The sequence below is a fragment of the Aedes aegypti genome, chromosome 2 (genome assembly GCF_002204515.2).
Source record: "Aedes aegypti strain LVP_AGWG chromosome 2, AaegL5.0 Primary Assembly, whole genome shotgun sequence".
In the NCBI taxonomy this organism is placed as follows: Eukaryota; Metazoa; Arthropoda; class Insecta; order Diptera; family Culicidae; genus Aedes; species Aedes aegypti.
In genome coordinates this window covers 445,960,842-445,978,556 of record NC_035108.1, presented here as the reverse complement: position 1 = coordinate 445,978,556, position 17,715 = coordinate 445,960,842, and the positions used below count along the sequence as shown (strand labels likewise).

At 38.0% G+C, this 17,715-nt stretch overlaps 1 protein-coding gene across 1 annotated transcript; it reads right to left on the bottom strand.

The window, feature by feature from the left end:
* Nucleotides 1–1,597: 1,597 nt before the first annotated feature.
* LOC5565860 (zinc finger protein 729) lies at nucleotides 1,598–17,449 on the bottom strand. Its single transcript, XM_021847947.1, has 3 exons — nucleotides 17,355–17,449; nucleotides 16,363–17,291; nucleotides 1,598–3,543 (listed from the first exon to the last, which is right to left on the bottom strand). The coding sequence occupies exons 2-3, from the start codon at nucleotides 17,262–17,264 to the stop codon at nucleotides 1,641–1,643; spliced, it is 2,805 nt and encodes a 934-aa protein (XP_021703639.1). The 5' UTR covers nucleotides 17,265–17,291; nucleotides 17,355–17,449; the 3' UTR covers nucleotides 1,598–1,640.
* Between the last annotated feature and the right edge of the window lie 266 nt (nucleotides 17,450–17,715).

Here is a 17,715-nt window from a genome sequence, read left to right as displayed (position 1 = left end):
TAAGATAACCAACATTGGATCCGGCCATCGGTTAAATCTGAAAAGCATGAGCGCAGTAGATGAGAATTATGACTTCGAAGGCAAACTTGTGAAATCTTCAAGTGTGATCGACCGATATGTGGCAGATAAACGCAAGAATGTCCGATTAAGAGGGGGTGTTGAGAAACTAAGTAATCGATGACTGATTAGAAGTCTTGCGTAGCAACCAGTTTGTTACTGGGGACCTAGAAGCTAATTTGTAATTCAATCTTGTACTAACCACCAACCAATCAAGACGTTTTTCAATGAAAACTTGTTCCTTGTTCTTCGAAACCACTCCGTATTTTCTCTGAACTCAAGAAATATGTACTTAAAATTAGCTCACTTTGTTTGAAAATTTTGTGTAAAAATATGAAGTTGGTTGTAAAAAAAGGCCCGTATCACATTCGATATAGCACTTCTTCAATATTTTAAAATTTTTGCTGCTTTTATGAGTAGCCTTGATTAGCGATTTGTTCTCGTTGGTCTCCGTAGATTCAACCGAAATTGTAACATGATTAATTAACCCTCTAATACCCAACCCCGCCTTTAGACGGGGTACACTTTGGAATTTTGTGTATTTTTTCGTAGCTCGTAAATCAAAATAATTTTATTTTTGGCTTAAACCTTGACTCATAACACGCATATGAGAAAAGTTTTTTATGACTTTTGAAACTTTTTTGTATTTTTGAAAATTGTTGGAAAAATTGTATTCTTATATAACCTACAAATGCCTGGGGTTTATTTAACGTGTAATATAAAAAATCGTACCTTTTATATTTTTCCACTATTAACCTATAACAGAAGAAGGGCTTGGTGGTATTAAAATAATTCCAAAACTTTGTTTCCGTTAATTACACGGAAAATAAAAATATTTTCAGAAAAATATTATTTTTAAAAGTACAGTAAAAACTTGAATTTTTATTGTTGCCAAAAATCAGTAACTAGAAGAGGCTTCAAGAAAAAATGAAAAAGGATAGGGATGTTCAAAAATAAAAATTATAAAAATCAAAAACCAAAATTCATTAATTTGCGAATAAAGATAAATCATTGCCCAAAACGTGTTTAGAACGATTTTAGATAACTAAAAATGATATTTAGATCGAAAATAAAAATTTGGATATTAGAGGGTTAACAGGTAGTCCGGTGGTTGTATCTGAAAGATTTCTACCTGATCATGTTGCATTGAAAAAAGTGACGCATATCGCAATTGTAAAATACGTTCAAATCGTGTACAAATGACTTTGTCATCGAACTAAAATCCATCCTTAACAGAACCATGTGCTTTACACGATATTGCATCTTGCCAATCGAAACGACAAATTCACGTTGAAAAGAATGTGGATCGAATGGATGTAATATTTTCAGTGTGGTGATGCGGGATAAGATACGGTTGATAACATGGTTTTCCGGCGAAACCGATAAGGCATGTGCTCTAATAACAATCACCTACAGCATGTTTGCGCAAAAAAAAAAAACGTTTTGAGTAAATTTCCGAAAGGTAATAAAGAAATGGGCGGAGAACTGAAAGAAACATAACTAAATGGACTAATGTTCGAATTGGAAGAACTGTCGTAAATTAGTATACAAAATGGATGTCCTTCATGACATGAATTAGTTTATTACATCTTAGAAAAATCTACGGTGCCATCTTCCGCATGTTTCTGCAAGTGAACCAACAGCTCCCGATTCCGGATGTAGGCCGCCGGACAGTGCGGACACCGGAACGGTCGCTCTCCGGTGTGGGCCGACATTTCGTGCCGCTTGCGGTCGGTGAAGTGCGAGAAGGACCGCTCGCAGAATCGACACGCGTACGGTTTGACCCCGGTGTGCACCCGCAAGTGCGCCTTCAGCTGCTCCTGGGTGGGTAACATCTTTGGACAGTGCTGACAGGCGAATGGTTTCTCGTTGGCATGGACCGTTCGCCGGTGCCGCTTGAGGACACCCTTGTTCCGGAACGTAGCACCGCACTCGTCGCAGACTTCTTTCCGAACTTCGGAATGCGTTTCCTGGTGGGTTTTGAGCCGCTGGGGCGTTCGGAACACCTTCTCGCACTTGTCACACGGGTACTCGTGGGTTTTGCCCAGGTGGACCACATCTTCGTGCTCTCGGAAGAGGTTCCAGCGGTTGAAAGCCGTTCCACAGAATCTGCAGATGTACTGCTTGGTGAAGCGATTGTACCGGTGCCACACGAGGCAGGTCGTATTTTCGAACGATTTCAGGCAACCGGGGCACACGTTTTCGTCGTTGGTTCGTTCGGCTTCGTTTTCGCGCCGCTTTCCGGCATGGTGATCTACGCAGTGGGCCAGCAGAAGATCCTCACTGACGAATTCTTCCGTACATTTTGCCAAGCAACAGTGGAATCTGTACTGCAATGGTGGAATGCAATTTGCATCTGAGCCATCACATTCTGTCGCTACGTCAATCTCCGAAAGGGTCAGATGGTTGGGCGCGTTTTGCAGATGCTTCTCAATGCTTTTCTGCTTCGAGAACATGAGGTTGCATATCTTGCAACGGAACAACATGCTGATAGCTCTCTTCGAGGTTCTGTGCATGAATAGACCACGTCTGTATTCAAAACGAGCGAAGCAAATATCACATTGGTATTCGCCTATTGAGTCCGCATTCTCGGTCAGATGGGTCGTATGTCCGTGGTGCAGTACTTCGTTGATTGTGTCGAAGAATTCTCCGCATCCGCAGCATCTCTCACCGCAAATTGTCAGCACTTCGTGATTCTGAAGATGATCGATGTGCTCTATGAAACGTGCATCCGGCATTCTCAGATGACGATGTTTCGTTATGGATCTATTGTTTGTCCTCGAATAATTCTTATTTCTGCCTGGTTGTTGCAATTCTTTTTCAATTGCTTCCACTATACTTGAATCCTTCAGTTCAACAAGTGGCTTATCTACTGATTCCGAGTCATGGATCAATTGGTAATGCTTTTTGCTATGCTCTTGATGATATCTCAAAGACTTTATTCCAGCAAAAGCTTCATTACAAATTGTACATATAAACAAGAACTTTGTAGTGTTGCAATTGATATGTTTGGAAAGCTCATTCTGATCTTCAAACATCTGCGCACAGATGGGACAAGCGAACGCATATTCATCCAAACGACCCTCATCGTTATCATTGTGGCACTCTTTGGCATGGCCAAACAACTGCAAACGACTATCGCAGGTAAAAGCACACCCACAGCATCTCTCCCCGTTGAGCTTAATAAATTCAAATGTAGCCAACGGAATTCGAAGAACCACATGTTTTTCATCTATCGGACCGAATGGGACACCATCTGGACTTTTGATGTAATCTTCACCATGCTTCGTCAATTCCTTATTGTTTGATCTCCGGCTAGTTTTGCCCACGGATGCTGGCGGCTCAAATTCATCGAGATCCGATTCCCGTTCCTCCACAGTAAACTCCCAATCGCTCTCGTCGTCGCTGTTGGCGATGGTACTTTGCTCTTCACCTTCGTCATCATCTTCAATAGTCTGCGATTCTTTACCTTCGTCCACGTGGTCGCTGAAATAAGGGAAATGCCAATTAATTCAAACGGTCATAAAACAGGACTGGTAGCGCCCCTAAGCATACTAATAGTGGCTTTCTTGACTAAAATGGTCAAAATAGTGACTTCAAAATTACAAACATTAGTTCAATAAAATACGTTTTCGTCCTAATCATAGATGTTAACTAGCTTACAGATAACACATTTTCATGGGGAGGTTTATTAGCAAGTGAACAGTTATGAAAAATAACAAACTCTTGGTTACTAGTGTCAGTGTTGTGAAAAACTCAATTTTCTCACAATTCACGCTTGAGATTTTTCATGCGTGAGTTGTCAATCACGCAACTCAGCAGTCAAAAAATCACGGATGAGTTGGCTCACCTTTTTGACTCATTGTCTCGTATTTCCACAGTTTACTCACACATGGCAATAATTTCTTGTTAGCCTGGTAAAATTATAGTAATCCTTTCTAACTTTATCAACAATAGTGGTTAGAACACACGCCGAGGACCTGGGATCGAATCCCATCCCCGAGATAGTCACTAAAAATTTCAGTGAGGACTTCCTTCGGAAAGTAAAGCCGTTGGTCCCGAGAGTTGGTGGGAGAGCGTATTGATTGACATTTGAGTGCGAGTCTATCAACACTTACTAGGGTCGGGGGCGTAGCCAGGGATATCTTGATTGTTTAGCTACTTAGATTACAGTATAAAACCAGATTGTTTTATATGACACGTTTTCAAATCAGGTCCCAGAATTACGATAGCAGAACTGGTAACGACTCAGTGTCTTGAAAATAGGAGCTTAACAAACCTCTTGCCTAAAAAAGAGATTAAACATGAACCAAAAAGAGTAATTTTCATGATTATCTTCAAGAATTTCACCAGAAATTATTCAGGTATTTGCCCAAAGTTTCCTTCAGATATTTATCCAAAATTTACTTCATTAATTCATCTAGGATTTTTTACGGAGTCCCTAAGGAATTCCTCCAACAATTTCGATTCAAACACCTTCAGGTATTCGTCTGAAGAATCTTTAAGGAAAATTTCAAAAAAATCCTAAGTCTTATTTATTTTAATTTTTTTTTCGTTTCAATCACTAGTAGTAAGTTTAAAGAATTTGGGATAATACATTATACATTGTTTAGGGACATGGGAAATTCGCAGCAAAATTCTCGAAATTTCGCTGGTAACAAGGCGATAAAAGAAAATTTTCGCTAATTAGTCGCGGTCCCATTGTTTTGATCATATTTTACATAAAAATGTATATTTACAGTGAAAATGTACTTTACACTTACAAAATAAATAAACTATTTTCATAAGCAAAAATCTTCAAAATTTAACTATTTTCGCGGCTTTTAAGTGAAATGATGACTGATTGAACGCTGAAACCCACTTTACGCCTGTTATATCTGTGAATTCGACCTAAACGCCGATTCCTGTAGTCTGAGTATTCATTTCATTGTGAGTGCCTTTTGGGCTATCGAATAGTATACAGGAATAAATGAGTTTAGTTTTGACTCGAGCCTTAAGCTACAAACAACGGTGTTCTATATTTGATATCCGAAACGCAATACATTTCAACTGGCGACGAGGTGAAGGATTTTTTTTACGTCGCGTGTGATATAACTAAACAAATTGAAAAGTTAGTGAAATATTTATGTGGTGAATCGAACGCTTTAAAATAAAAGCATAATTCCACTTAAATCACCATTTATGTGGTAAAAAAAAGAAAAGAAAAAAGGCTTCTGCTAAGACAAGTGAAGTGAAAAGCCATTTTGAAGAGGCAATTATTACAATTGTGACAAAAGGCTAGATAATAGATAATAGAAGATCATTGACCTCACAACTGAGGGTGAATAATTGATCTAAAGGTGGTTCAATTAAGCAAGATAAATAAATTCAACAACAAAGTGATAGCTATATTACTTTATTGCACCTGAATACCAAGTATGATATATGCGTTACATGTGATCGGCTGAGCTATAGGCAAGAGCGCTGATAGTAAGAAAAAAAAAAAATAATTCGAGCAGTTCCATTTAGTGAGCTCCAGCTAAGATTTGAGTATACGGAGGTGCATGATTTCCCGTATTGAGTGATAAAAAAAAAAATAGAAAATAAAATTGAGTAGTTACCGAAGTTCATATCCAGAGATTCTTCAGTACAGTGAGTGTCAACGAGCAGCCGAGAGAGCGAGCGTAACAACCGACAACAGAGTCTTCTCTTAGAGTCATAGATAAACTACAACCACAACAGCACATACACTGGTGAGAGAGCTGATTTGTCTCAGCTGAACAAGTGTGAGAGGTAAAACAACAAACAATCGGTGAGTCGTCGTATTGCTACCGTTCTTCTATTGATTTTACTTTTATTTTGATTCCTCATTCGTATCCATCCGTCTTGTAGATATGACTACTGCAAACCTGGTCGGTGTTATTGAACCATATGTTGTTGGTAATTCCTTTACAGAATATGCCGAACGTTTTGATGAGTTTTTTGAATTTAATCAAATTGATGATAATAGAAAAAGATCTACTTTTTGTACCCTAAGTGGTCCGGCAATTTACTCGGAAATCAAACTTTTGTTTCCGGGTAAAAAAGTAAAAGAATTAACCTATACTGAAATAATTCAGAAGTTGAAATCACGTTACGATAAAGTAGATTCGGATGTGATTCAGTGTTTTAAATTCAACACGCGGGTTCAAAGGGCAGATGAAACCACTGAAAGTTTCATTCTTGACCTTAAACTGCAAGCATCTTTGTGTGATTTTGGCACTTACAAAGATAAAGCAATAAGAGATCGAATTTTAGTAGGCGTTTACGATAAAAATTTACAAAAGCAACTTCTTAAAGAGGAAAAACTTACACTAGCAGATGCAGAACGTATAATTACGAATTATGAACTTGCCAATACACGTGCGGCTGCTATCAACACCGAAAGTCAGCAAGTAGCTTCTGTTAGGCAGCGACTTGGTCGAAGGGCGACCTTTGATCAAAATAGACACAATAATTATTACAACCGAAGAGATCGAAGCCGCAGCAGAAGCACGAGCTTTCAAAGAAGAGTCAGGTTTAGTGAAGATGGAAGAAGGAATGATCAATACGCCAATTATTATTGTAATGGTTGCGGTATGAAAGGTCATATTAAGCGCCAATGCCGCAACACTGGAGGCTCAAATACAAGAGTACACAATGCAAGCAAGGTTCAAAGCGTTGTTGTTCCTTCTGCAGGTGTTGAGTATAGCCTGAAACAAGCGATGAATCGATTGAAGATGCAGATGAGTGACGATTCTGGTGATGATTCCTCAGGTGAATATATGTGTATGAATGTAACGTCTATTAACAAAGTAAGTGAACCTTGCCTGGTAAAAGTTACTATAGAGGAAAAATCAGTGCTTATGGAAATTGATTGTGGGTCTGCTGTCTCTGTCATGGGAATTAGAACTTTCATTGAATTATTCAATACACCTCTCCGCAAGAGTAACAGAAAACTTGTCGTTGTAGATGGAGGAGACTTAAAAGTTTTTGGAGAAACTAAAGTTCTTGTGTGTTTTCAGAACAGAACAGAATACGTATCTCTGGTTGTTATTGATAATAGTGAATCTGGCTGTCAATATCGTTTTACTCCCTTATTAGGTCGAGAGTGGTTAGATGTTTTCGTGCCAGAATGGAGATATACGTTCCAAAAACCAAATAATGTATACAATATTACAACCAACGACCAAGCTTGCTGTATGAGCGATATTGAAAACAAATTTGCTAATGTTTTTAAAAAAGATTTTTCATCCCCGATTGTTGGTTATGAGGCTGAGCTGGTACTAAAAGACGAGCAACCAATATTCAAACGTGCGTATGAAGTACCATATAGATTACGAGAAAGAGTTTGCGAATATTTAGATAAATTAGAAAATGAGAATGTAATCACTCCTATCAAAACCAGTGAATGGGCATCACCTGTAATCGTTTTGATTAAAAAAAATAATCAGATCCGATTAGTGATAGACTGTAAAGTTTCACTTAACAAAGTGATTCTACCGAACACATACCCATTGCCAGTTGCACAAGATCTTTTTGCCCGCTTGTCTGGATGTAAGGTATTTTGTGCCCTAGACCTTGAAGGTGCCTACACACAATTATCACTTTCAAAAAAATCTAGAAAATTCATGGTTATCAATACAATAAAAGGGCTTTATACGTACAACCGCTTGCCTCAGGGAGCTTCTTCGAGCGCTGCAATTTTTCAGCAAATAATGGAGCAAATATTGTTGGGGATTGAAAATGTAACAGTTTATTTAGATGATGTATTGATAGCTGGAAAAGATCTGGAAGACTGTAAGAAAAAGTTGCAAATAGTTTTGGAAAGACTATCAGCAGCAAATGTTAAAGTAAATTGGGAAAAGTGTAAGTTTTTTGTCTCCAATCTCCCTTATCTGGGTCATATAGTTACAGACAAAGGGTTGCTACCTAGCCCAGATAAATTAGAGACAATAAGAGCGGCTAAAGTTCCATCCAATACTACAGAGCTGAAAGCATATTTGGGTCTAGTAAATTACTATGGAAAATTTGTACCTCATTTGTCTACAAAGCTGAGTGAGTTGTACAATCTTTTGCGAAAAAATGTAAATTATGTGTGGACTAATGCTTGTCAAAGAGCGTTTGAGAATAGCAAACATGAACTAGTTAATGCCGATCTTTTAGAATATTTTGACCCAAAGAAACCATTAGTGGTGGTTTCCGACGCTTGCAATTATGGTTTGGGAGGGGTTCTTGCACATGTGATCGATGAAGTCGAGAAACCAATATGTTTTACATCCTTTTCCTTAAACGAAGCTCAAAAGAAATACCCAATTTTACACTTAGAGGCTTTAGCACTTGTATGTAGTATCAAAAAATTTCATAAGTTTGTCTATGGCCAGAAATTTGTAGTCTATACTGACCACAAACCATTGGTAGGAATATTTGGCAAAGCTGGAGGGAATTCTATTTATGTTACTCGACTACAGAGATACGTGTTAGAGCTGTCGATATACGATTTTGAGATAGTATATCGACCTTCCACAAAAATGGGAAACGCTGATTTTTGTTCACGTTTTCCTTTGCAGCAGAATGTTCCCTTGGAGTGCGACGTAGAATACGTCAAGAGTCTCAACCTTACCCATGAATTACCCATGAATTTTTCAAAAATTGCCTGCGAAACAGCAAATGATGACTTTTTGGTCAAATTAATGTCTTTCCTGCAGAATGGTTTGCCAGAGAAGATTGATAAAACATTTTTGAATATTCATACGAACCAGCACGATCTTGAAATAATAGAAGGATGTGTAATGTTTCAGGATCGTGTAGTTATTCCGTTTAAATTGAGAAAACAAATACTTAGTATCTTACATGTAAATCATTCCGGTGTAATTAAAATGAAGCAACTTGCGAGACGAACAGTCTACTGGCCTGGAGTTAATACAGATATAGAGAACTTTGTGAAAGATTGTGATACCTGTACAAAAATGTCTGTAGTACCAAAGCCTAGCTCAACCACAGAGTGGATACCAACGACGAGACCATTTAGCAGATTACACGCAGATTTCTTTAATTTTGAACAAAAAGTGTTCCTTCTCATAGTGGATAGCCATTCGAAATGGCTGGAAATTGAATGGATGAGGAATGGAACAGACGCTTCAAGAGTTATTAGGAGATTCACAAAAATGTTTTCTTGTTTTGGATTACCGGACGTGGTAGTTACCGACGGCGGTCCACCTTTTAATTCCACCTTATTTGTGTCGTTCCTTGAGAAGCAAGGTATAAAAGTGTTAAAAAGTCCACCTTACAACCCATCTAGCAATGGTCAGACAGAGCGGATGGTGAGGCTTGTTAAGGACGTTTTCAAAAAATTTTTGCTTGAACCAGAGGTGCGGAATTGGAACACAGAGGATCAGATTGACTACTTTTTAATTAACTACCGAAACACTTGTGTGACGAAAGATGGATCTTTTCCATCTGAGAAAATATACAGCTATAAACCAAAGATGTTGATAGATCTTATCAATCCTAAAAAGCATTATTCAAGACAGCTTGTAGAAAGTCCCTCTAGTTACAAAGACCACCAAGGAACACTAACAACTTCAACGCAGACATTAGTTAAGAATGATCCATTTGACAGTTTAATGTCTGGAGATAAAGTGTGGTTGAAGAACAATCATGTGAATCGTGTAGAAAAATGGATAGAGGCAAAATTCGTAAGACGACTTTCCATCAATGTTTTCCAGGTGGCAATTGGAAACGTAACTTCAAACGCGCATCGCAACCAACTGAAGATACCGAGGATTAAATCGCCCACCATGAACGTAATGGTCCCAGTTACCTCACATAAGAGGAGCCGGGTGGTAACGGTGGCGGAGGAAGATACTCCAACAACATCAGCTTCGTTTCAAACTAATGAACCGAATTCGAAACCAATAATCGATCCAGCTGTAATTCTCCCTACGCTCCGAAGATCAACCAGGACAAAAAAGCAAAAAATTAATGATGATTTTATATATTCTTGAGCTCGATTAAGAAAATGCATGAATTATTTATTGTTTTGTTTTTAGCCTATTTGAATTAATTTCTGTTGAACTTAAAATGTAAATTATAATTTAAAGTATGAATTTTCTGTGTATAGCTTGTAGAATAATCTTAAGGGAAAAGAATTGTTATATCTGTGAATTCGACCTAAACGCCGATTCCTGTGGTCTGAGTATTCATTTCATTGTGAGTGCCTTTTGGGCTATCGAATAGTATACAGGAATAAATGAGTTTAGTTTTGACTCGAGCCTTAAGCTACAAACAACGGTGTTCTATATTTGATATCCGAAACGCAATACATTTCAACGCCCACCGTAATTTATCAGTTGTCAGTCAGTTAGTGTCTGTTCAGCAAGAAAAGGTACATTCACATATAGTTTATAAATCATATATCATATCAATACATTCAATATTGCGCGAAAGCTCCATGCAACATACACAACGCATGTGTGGTGTTGTCACTTTCTCTTTCAACAGCAAACGTCGTGACGCCAGTTGCGCGCGCTTTCTCGATTCTCTCAAACCGCGCCATGGGAAACTTCTCTCTCGGGTGCACCAGATTTTACCTATACAACGCCACTATTGGTCTAGAAATGCCAATACAAATGCGCATTGCTGCTGTGTACATACACGCGATTTTCGTGCACAAGAGAGAGTTCACGGCTGAAGAAAATATTCTCTACAATGCGATGAAGACTCATGTATGTTAGTCTGTCTTATTTGCTTTGCTATTTTAGCTTGCTGATGGATTGAGCTAGCCCATGAGAGAGGGAAACAAACGGTGGAGATTGGTTTGATCACTGAGTGCGATGCACCAATTAGGCAAAGAACATTTTCAATGGATCATTAAAATAGCCATTCTATTTTATTCTATTTGACAAATTCAAAGACATTAAGTTTTTTTTTTCTGTGAGAAGGCTGTCGGCTGTGTCTCAACTTATTCCATCATCATTCAACGTCAATCACGACTGCGTGAGTGCATCTGCATCAACCGTAAAGTGTCATTTTAGTTTAATGTAATAGTATATACTAGAGTGCCTATAAACAAGAGTGACAGTCATGTTCTAATTTTGACAGGTCTCCTGTTCAATTGGAACGCGCAGGCAATGGACATGCCCTATATCAACTGCAGCGATTTGCAGTAGACAGGATGTCCCGGGCCCGATCCATCTGACAAGCCAATCGAGCCCACTGTCACCATAGAATATGGTGTCTCCATCATGTCGATAGCCTGGGAACGCGGATTTGTATGGAAATGACAGTTCGCCGCTGTTCCAATTTTGATAATGACTCCACTCTTATTTCAATCTACTCTTGTATATACCTGCAAAAATATTCCATCTTTTGGAACGTTGGATCACTATGTGAAAGGGTCGTCTTTCACTAATTACATGGAACGACTAGAACATCTTAGTTCGTCCAATAGTTGGACAGAGGCAAATAAAAAATCTGTTCTAATTGCGCTTACTGGTCCAGTTGTGTATGACAAGCTTAAGCTCATATCCCCTAACCCCTACTGTAGAGTTATCTACACTTAATTATGCTGATATGGCGAGGAAATGCAAGGCTTCATTTCTATAACAGGTTTCAAAAGTTGATGAGTCTGTAGAGAATTTCATTTTATCAGTAAACCTATAAGCAGAGCTTTGTAATTTCCAACAGTTTGAAGAAACAACCATCAGAGATTGCTTAATTTAATAGAAATGCTTGACAAGGAACTTCAGAAATCATTACTTATGTTTAAGGAATTGACAATTGGGTTTTTTAGTGATGAAAAATTTACAGTTTTTTATAGCTTGTTTGAAAGAACACATTTTTTCTGGTTGTATCACGATTTTACTGCACTTTAATATTTTAATTTTTATATAGTAAATCTCGCACAACTTATGATCTCGCCCTAAAAGCCATTGGTAACAACGTGTGTAGCTCGTTGATATTGAGCATTTAAATGAATTTACACATTATTTAACAATGTTATATTGAAGAAAGGATCATTCTTGATCAGCCAGTGGTGTTAGTTTGATTACTTATTCATTCATCTGCCCAGAAACAACGAGCTACACACGTAGTTACCAATGGCTTTTAGGGCGTTATCCCAGATTATGCGAGAAATGATTAAAAAAGATTTCATTCCGTCCACTGAATGACGTTTCAATTTACATAATGACAGCTCGTCCCGAAGTAAAATTTGCCGAGGGGTGCTTCAAACGCGATTTCCATACTAAATGGATCATTAAAATCAACCCCCTGAAGAAAGCGCTAGTTCTTGAAGCCTACCACCTAGCGATGGGCGATTTTGAATCGATGTTCCGAAAATCGATGTTTTCATTCCGATTAATCGATTTTTTGAATCGATGTTTGGGGCATCTGAAATCGAGTGAATCGATTCTCTTTATCCGATTTTTTGATTCGATTCATTTTGTTGAAAATTATGAATATATCTTAATGGCATGATGAAAAATAAATCAAATTTTTAATAAGCCTTTTGCAATAGTAAATCTGTTCTATTGAGTTTCAGAACTGATTTAATTGAGGTATGTTAAAATTGAATGTAATTGCATTTGGTCTCATGTCAAACTACAGTGCTGTTCTGAATAATAGCAGCGCATGTCGATTTTCATACAAAATGCTCAACTTTGACATGCTGTAGTTTTGTTCCCTTTCAAGCAATCGAGCTGAAATTTTCTCCACAGAACTACAAATATAATCAATTTTGTAAATACAAAATTTCAGTTTTTTCTGAGTCCCTGCCGAAAAGTGAGACACTAGGTGAAATTTTTCGAAAAAATAGCAGTTTTTCATTTTAAAATTTTTCTTCTACAAATATTTTAAACATTTTCGGTTTAGGTGTAGGTTTGATAAGTAGGAGGAGATTGTTCCAATGGTAAGTGATATACAATTTAAAACTATGATGTCAAGCCAAAATTCAAATTTTTAAAACTGCTATTTTTTCTAACAATTTCACCTAGTATCTCACTTTCCGGCAGGGGCTTAGAAAATTTTGAAATTTTGTGTTTACAAAATTGGGCATATTTGTAGTTCTGTGGAGAAAATTTCAACTCGATTGCTTTAAAGGGAACAAAACTACAGCATGTCAAAGTTGAGCATTTTGTATGAAAATCGACATGCGCTGCTATTATTCAGAACAGCACTGTATATTTTAAATTTGAATTCGATTCGAATCGATTCAAAAACATCGATTCAAGGGATTCGATTAAATCGGTGAATCGATTCAGCAGTTCAAATGTGAATCGATTCAGTAACATCGATGTTATAGACAATTTTGCCCAACGCTACTACCACCATCTGTGTGGCGCTAGTGCTGGAGTAAACAAATTTAGGCTTTGCCCTCATCAAACCCCGTGCGGAAGCGACAAATGTCGTATGAGAAAAACATTATACTATTGATAATCGTTTTACGTTGTGCCTAATAAAATGTGGCTAAATTATCTAGCAGTTACAGAAAAACTGGATAAAGTAATACGCACTCAACACCAGATTCATAGGTAAAATATGAATGTCGCATTCGAAAACGAGTGTGTCTCGTGCCTAAAACGGTATTTTTGGTCGAGCTGTCAAATCAGCACCTTCTCCAGCACCAAATTTTTGGCTTCAATTCAGTTGTTCGTAGATGACAGCCGTTTCAGTCCTGTGATTAAAATAACGAAAACGGCCGCTATGGAAAGCATAGATAGCGCCGCCGTAGCCTTGTGTGTTTGACAGAACAGCAATGCTGTTACAATGTTAAATCCCATATACAGTGGCGCCTTTGTTTTGATGCGGTGAGTACTGACAAAAACTACCTTCAATGATCCATTCAAACGTGTTTTAAAAATAGTTCCAGGGCACGGAAAATTATGAAACTTTGGATTCTGGCTCAGTTTTTAACGTAGGATCAGAATATGTAAAAACAGGATACCCTTAAACAAGCCAATTGACACTAGCTGTGATTGAAAAAAGATTATTGAGCAGTGAGGTTGCTAACAGACAGACAAGGACTATGACTGCCCGGATAAAAAATACAAAACAAAAACACTGTATGGTATATGAGATATTTGCAATGCAAGTATCGAAACAGTACAAATATTTTCCCATACATACATTTTGAAAATACAATACGATATATTGTTCATGTATTGTCTTGATTAGCAATTTTTGTATTGTTGTACAATACAAAAACAATTCAACGAACTGTATTTCAATTAGTGGTGAAAAGTATAGAATTTGTGTTTTGTATGGATTGTCCCCCAACTTACCAGATATTCGTGCCAACAGTAGCAAAATAATTTCAACTACTTTAGAAGTAAATATATTTATCATGATTGCATTCGTCGTTACAGCTAATGTCAAGTGACTTCTACAAAACTACTTATTTTTACTTTTTGAAAATTTTTCACCCAACATTTCTTGCTTTCTGAACTTGTTTTGTTAACTTCTTTCAGCCAAGCTACACAGAAAAAAAACAACAGTTGTTTTACGCGAAAACAGGGATTTTGACCAAAATTGTAAAGTATAAAACCAATAAAAAACAATACAGTATTCTGCTACAATACATTATATTGTTTTTTAATTGTATATTTAAACAAGAATAATGTTGCTTCGGCATTCAATTACAAAACGCTGTATTGTATCCAATACGTTATATTGTACATCAAAGATTTATTCCATTCACTGAATGGTACGTTTTTATCCGGGTAACGTCCCCTATAGTGGTTATCACGCTCAATGGTATGGGTGCCCTAGTGTAGATGTAGTTGTGAACCTTAGAGGAAAACAATATGCACTTTGTCTCGAAAAACACCCAGAATCTGGGTAAAATTTTTGCAAATTGGGTAATATTTCCATATGCATTTTGATGAGTCTGGAAAGCGTGTGCAAGTTTCGTTGAGGAAAACAAAAACAAACTATGTATGATGAGCGTATGCAAGTGGTCGTGTGTTCAAATGTCACTAAGCTCTATGGGAACGGCTTGGTGTGACACTACCAAGACAGCTGAAAAAAAAATCAAAGACTCTAGAGAAAAATGTAGAAGATTTCCAAGATGAATTCCTAAGATATTTACTTAAAAAAAATCAATCGAATCTCAGGATACCATCCTACAGGATTTTCTGAGGGAATTTGTAGAAAAACATTGGAATAATTGGAAGAACTGCAAAAGTCATCTTCTGGTGATATGCTGGAGACATTCTTGTAGAAGTTCCGGAGATATCCATGGTCAAAATCTATTGAGTTATTTATGCAGATTTCTTCGAATAGTCCCCGTAAGAAATTTTAGAGCAATATTTGAGATCTAATTGCCTAAAATATTAGGTAAATAGAAAAACGGGCGTAATTTTTTTGTAAAGTTTCTTGGAAAATCCCGCAACGAATTTCGTGAAACACTATGGTATTATCCTTAGTAAATATTCATGGAAGAGTTCCTGTACAAATCTTTGAAGAATGTTCAAGAGTAACAACTTGAGAAAACGGTTGAAGAATTAGTTGAAAAATAACTGGAGGTAGAGCGTTAGAGTGCTCAAAGATTTTCTGAAACAAATTCAAGAGATACTCCTCTAAACATCTCTTGAAAACTACTGGAATAATTTCGGGGAATTACTGTAATATCTAAAAGAATTTCTGGATGAGCCCTTTAAAGTATTCCAGTAGAAATCACATAAAAAAAAACTGAAGTTTCCTCAAGAAATCTGAGAACAAATTTCTGAAGAATTTGATGTTTAACTTTGTAGCAGATGCTTCATTAAACATTTCAAGTGTTGTGATGATAAAATTGATCTGATTTGTAGTTTTCTGTTTAAATTTGCTGCGGATTGCTCATAGGGAAACAAACTTGTATGATAAAGTTGAGCATATTGTATGAAAATTTGCTTTCACTACCATTATTCTGAACACAACTGTAAAAAGAGTCTTCAGTGAACATTTTTCGGAAAAAGTGACTTTTGTTTGTAAATAAAGACTTTTAAGTGACTAAGTCACTTAAAAGCTGCCAATGTCAATCTATCTTTTAAGTATCGTTACTTCCTTTACTTAAATAATGTTCTTAAAGTGACTAGGTAGGGTGCAAAAGCACTTGGACATCTCCATGATTCAATTTGACATGGGGAGGTTTTTCTCGGCCGAATTTTACAATTAGTAGCGCATCAGTACGACGCATATTGTGGTCAAATATGAGCTCTGTAGCTATCAAAAAATCCCACTGCCGAAGTGAATCAAAACTGCCAAAAATAGGATCGGGCTCCCTACCAGCTACCAGCCCTGATAAAACCCGTCTATCATTATACTCACCTAATCGTGTCGCTTCCCCTACAATGTCCCAGATGCACGTCCAACTGCCTCGGACTGTTGAAATACCGTTCGCACGCCTTACACACGTAGATTGACTTCGACCGGGACCCATCGATATGCCGGGTCAGTGCACTTTCGCTGGTGAACTCGCAGAAGCATATAGGACAATAGTTGCCACTTCCAGCAATCTCGATCGCATGCTCGCTGTCCGAGTGCTGGAGCAGTTCCCTTCGATTGCTTCCAACATAACTGCACCCACAGCAGCGGTCTCCTTTCACCTCTAGGATGTAATGCGTTTGGTGATCAACCTTCTGCAAGATGACCTCCGCTTTTGGCATTGAAAATCTGGGTTTCTGATAGGTTCGCTCAATATTAGTCTTCTTTGACGGATAATTCAGCGGAGACGCTGCGCGTCTTTTGATTCCCTCTACCGTCATATCTACAAACTCAATTTTAGGGCCAAATCCCTCAGAGTTGTGATCTTTGACCACCGAACCGTCCTCACCCTCACCCAAATATTCCTCTTCTAGGAATTCGTACTCAAACTCTTCATTGTTTTTCTCCAACAACTGCTCCAGTTTTATTTCCGTCCCAACGACAATCGGGTCTTCCGGAACATCGTCATCCGGCTCCATCTGGAGGATTTCCACCAGATCAGCACCGTGTTCTGCTCGTCGAATAGCCCTTCGGATATCGCATCCAATCGACACTTTCTGCACACACTCTAGGCAAATCTCCTGCGGACGGGAATTGTCGTCGTTAATCACCACATCCGCCAGTTCCTCCATCATAGCTGCTATCACAAATCCACTTTCTTCATCCCTGCTGTGGATTGATTTCAAATCTTTGGGAGCGGTTCCTCCACAGGAACATATTCTGCAGGTTCCAGTTTTGGTTTCCATGATTTCGAACTGCCGTTGGCGGACACGCTGTAGGGCAAGTGTAATAACTTAACGAACTTAGTTTTTGGTCCCGATAAAGAGTACAATTACAATAAAATTACCAAAACTGAACGGAAGCGTCCGAAAAGTTTGCGGTTCAAAATATTTATTGTTGTGACAGAACAGCCCGATGAAAATGCGAAGGAAGCGATAGTGAACGTCACATACGGTGTGTAACGTACTACCAGTTAGTGACGTCCAAACGAATTACTAAATTGCTTACATCCAGGCGTTTCATGGGAACTCTCCAAATTTGAAAGGTGTACTACTGAGAGCATACGTCGCGGCGTTTATTTTAAAATCGTTCTTTCGAAAATGTCCGAAAGAACTTGAAACTATTGAGAACCAGAGCTACAGGTCCAAAGCCCTGATAAAGGTGGATGGTTGTGATGGCTATGACCGTGGTCATCAT

What these genes read in the sequence shown, in the direction of transcription:
- LOC5565860 (XM_021847947.1), bottom strand. Translation starts at nt 17,264, where the DNA reads ATGGAAACCAAAACTGGAACCTGCAGAATATGTTCCTGTGGAGGAACC. An exon ending in AGGGGAAGCGACACGATTAG is followed by an intron (nt 3,544 to 16,362) that starts GTGAGTATAATG and finishes CCCTTATTTCAG; the next exon opens with CGACCACGTGGACGAAGGTA.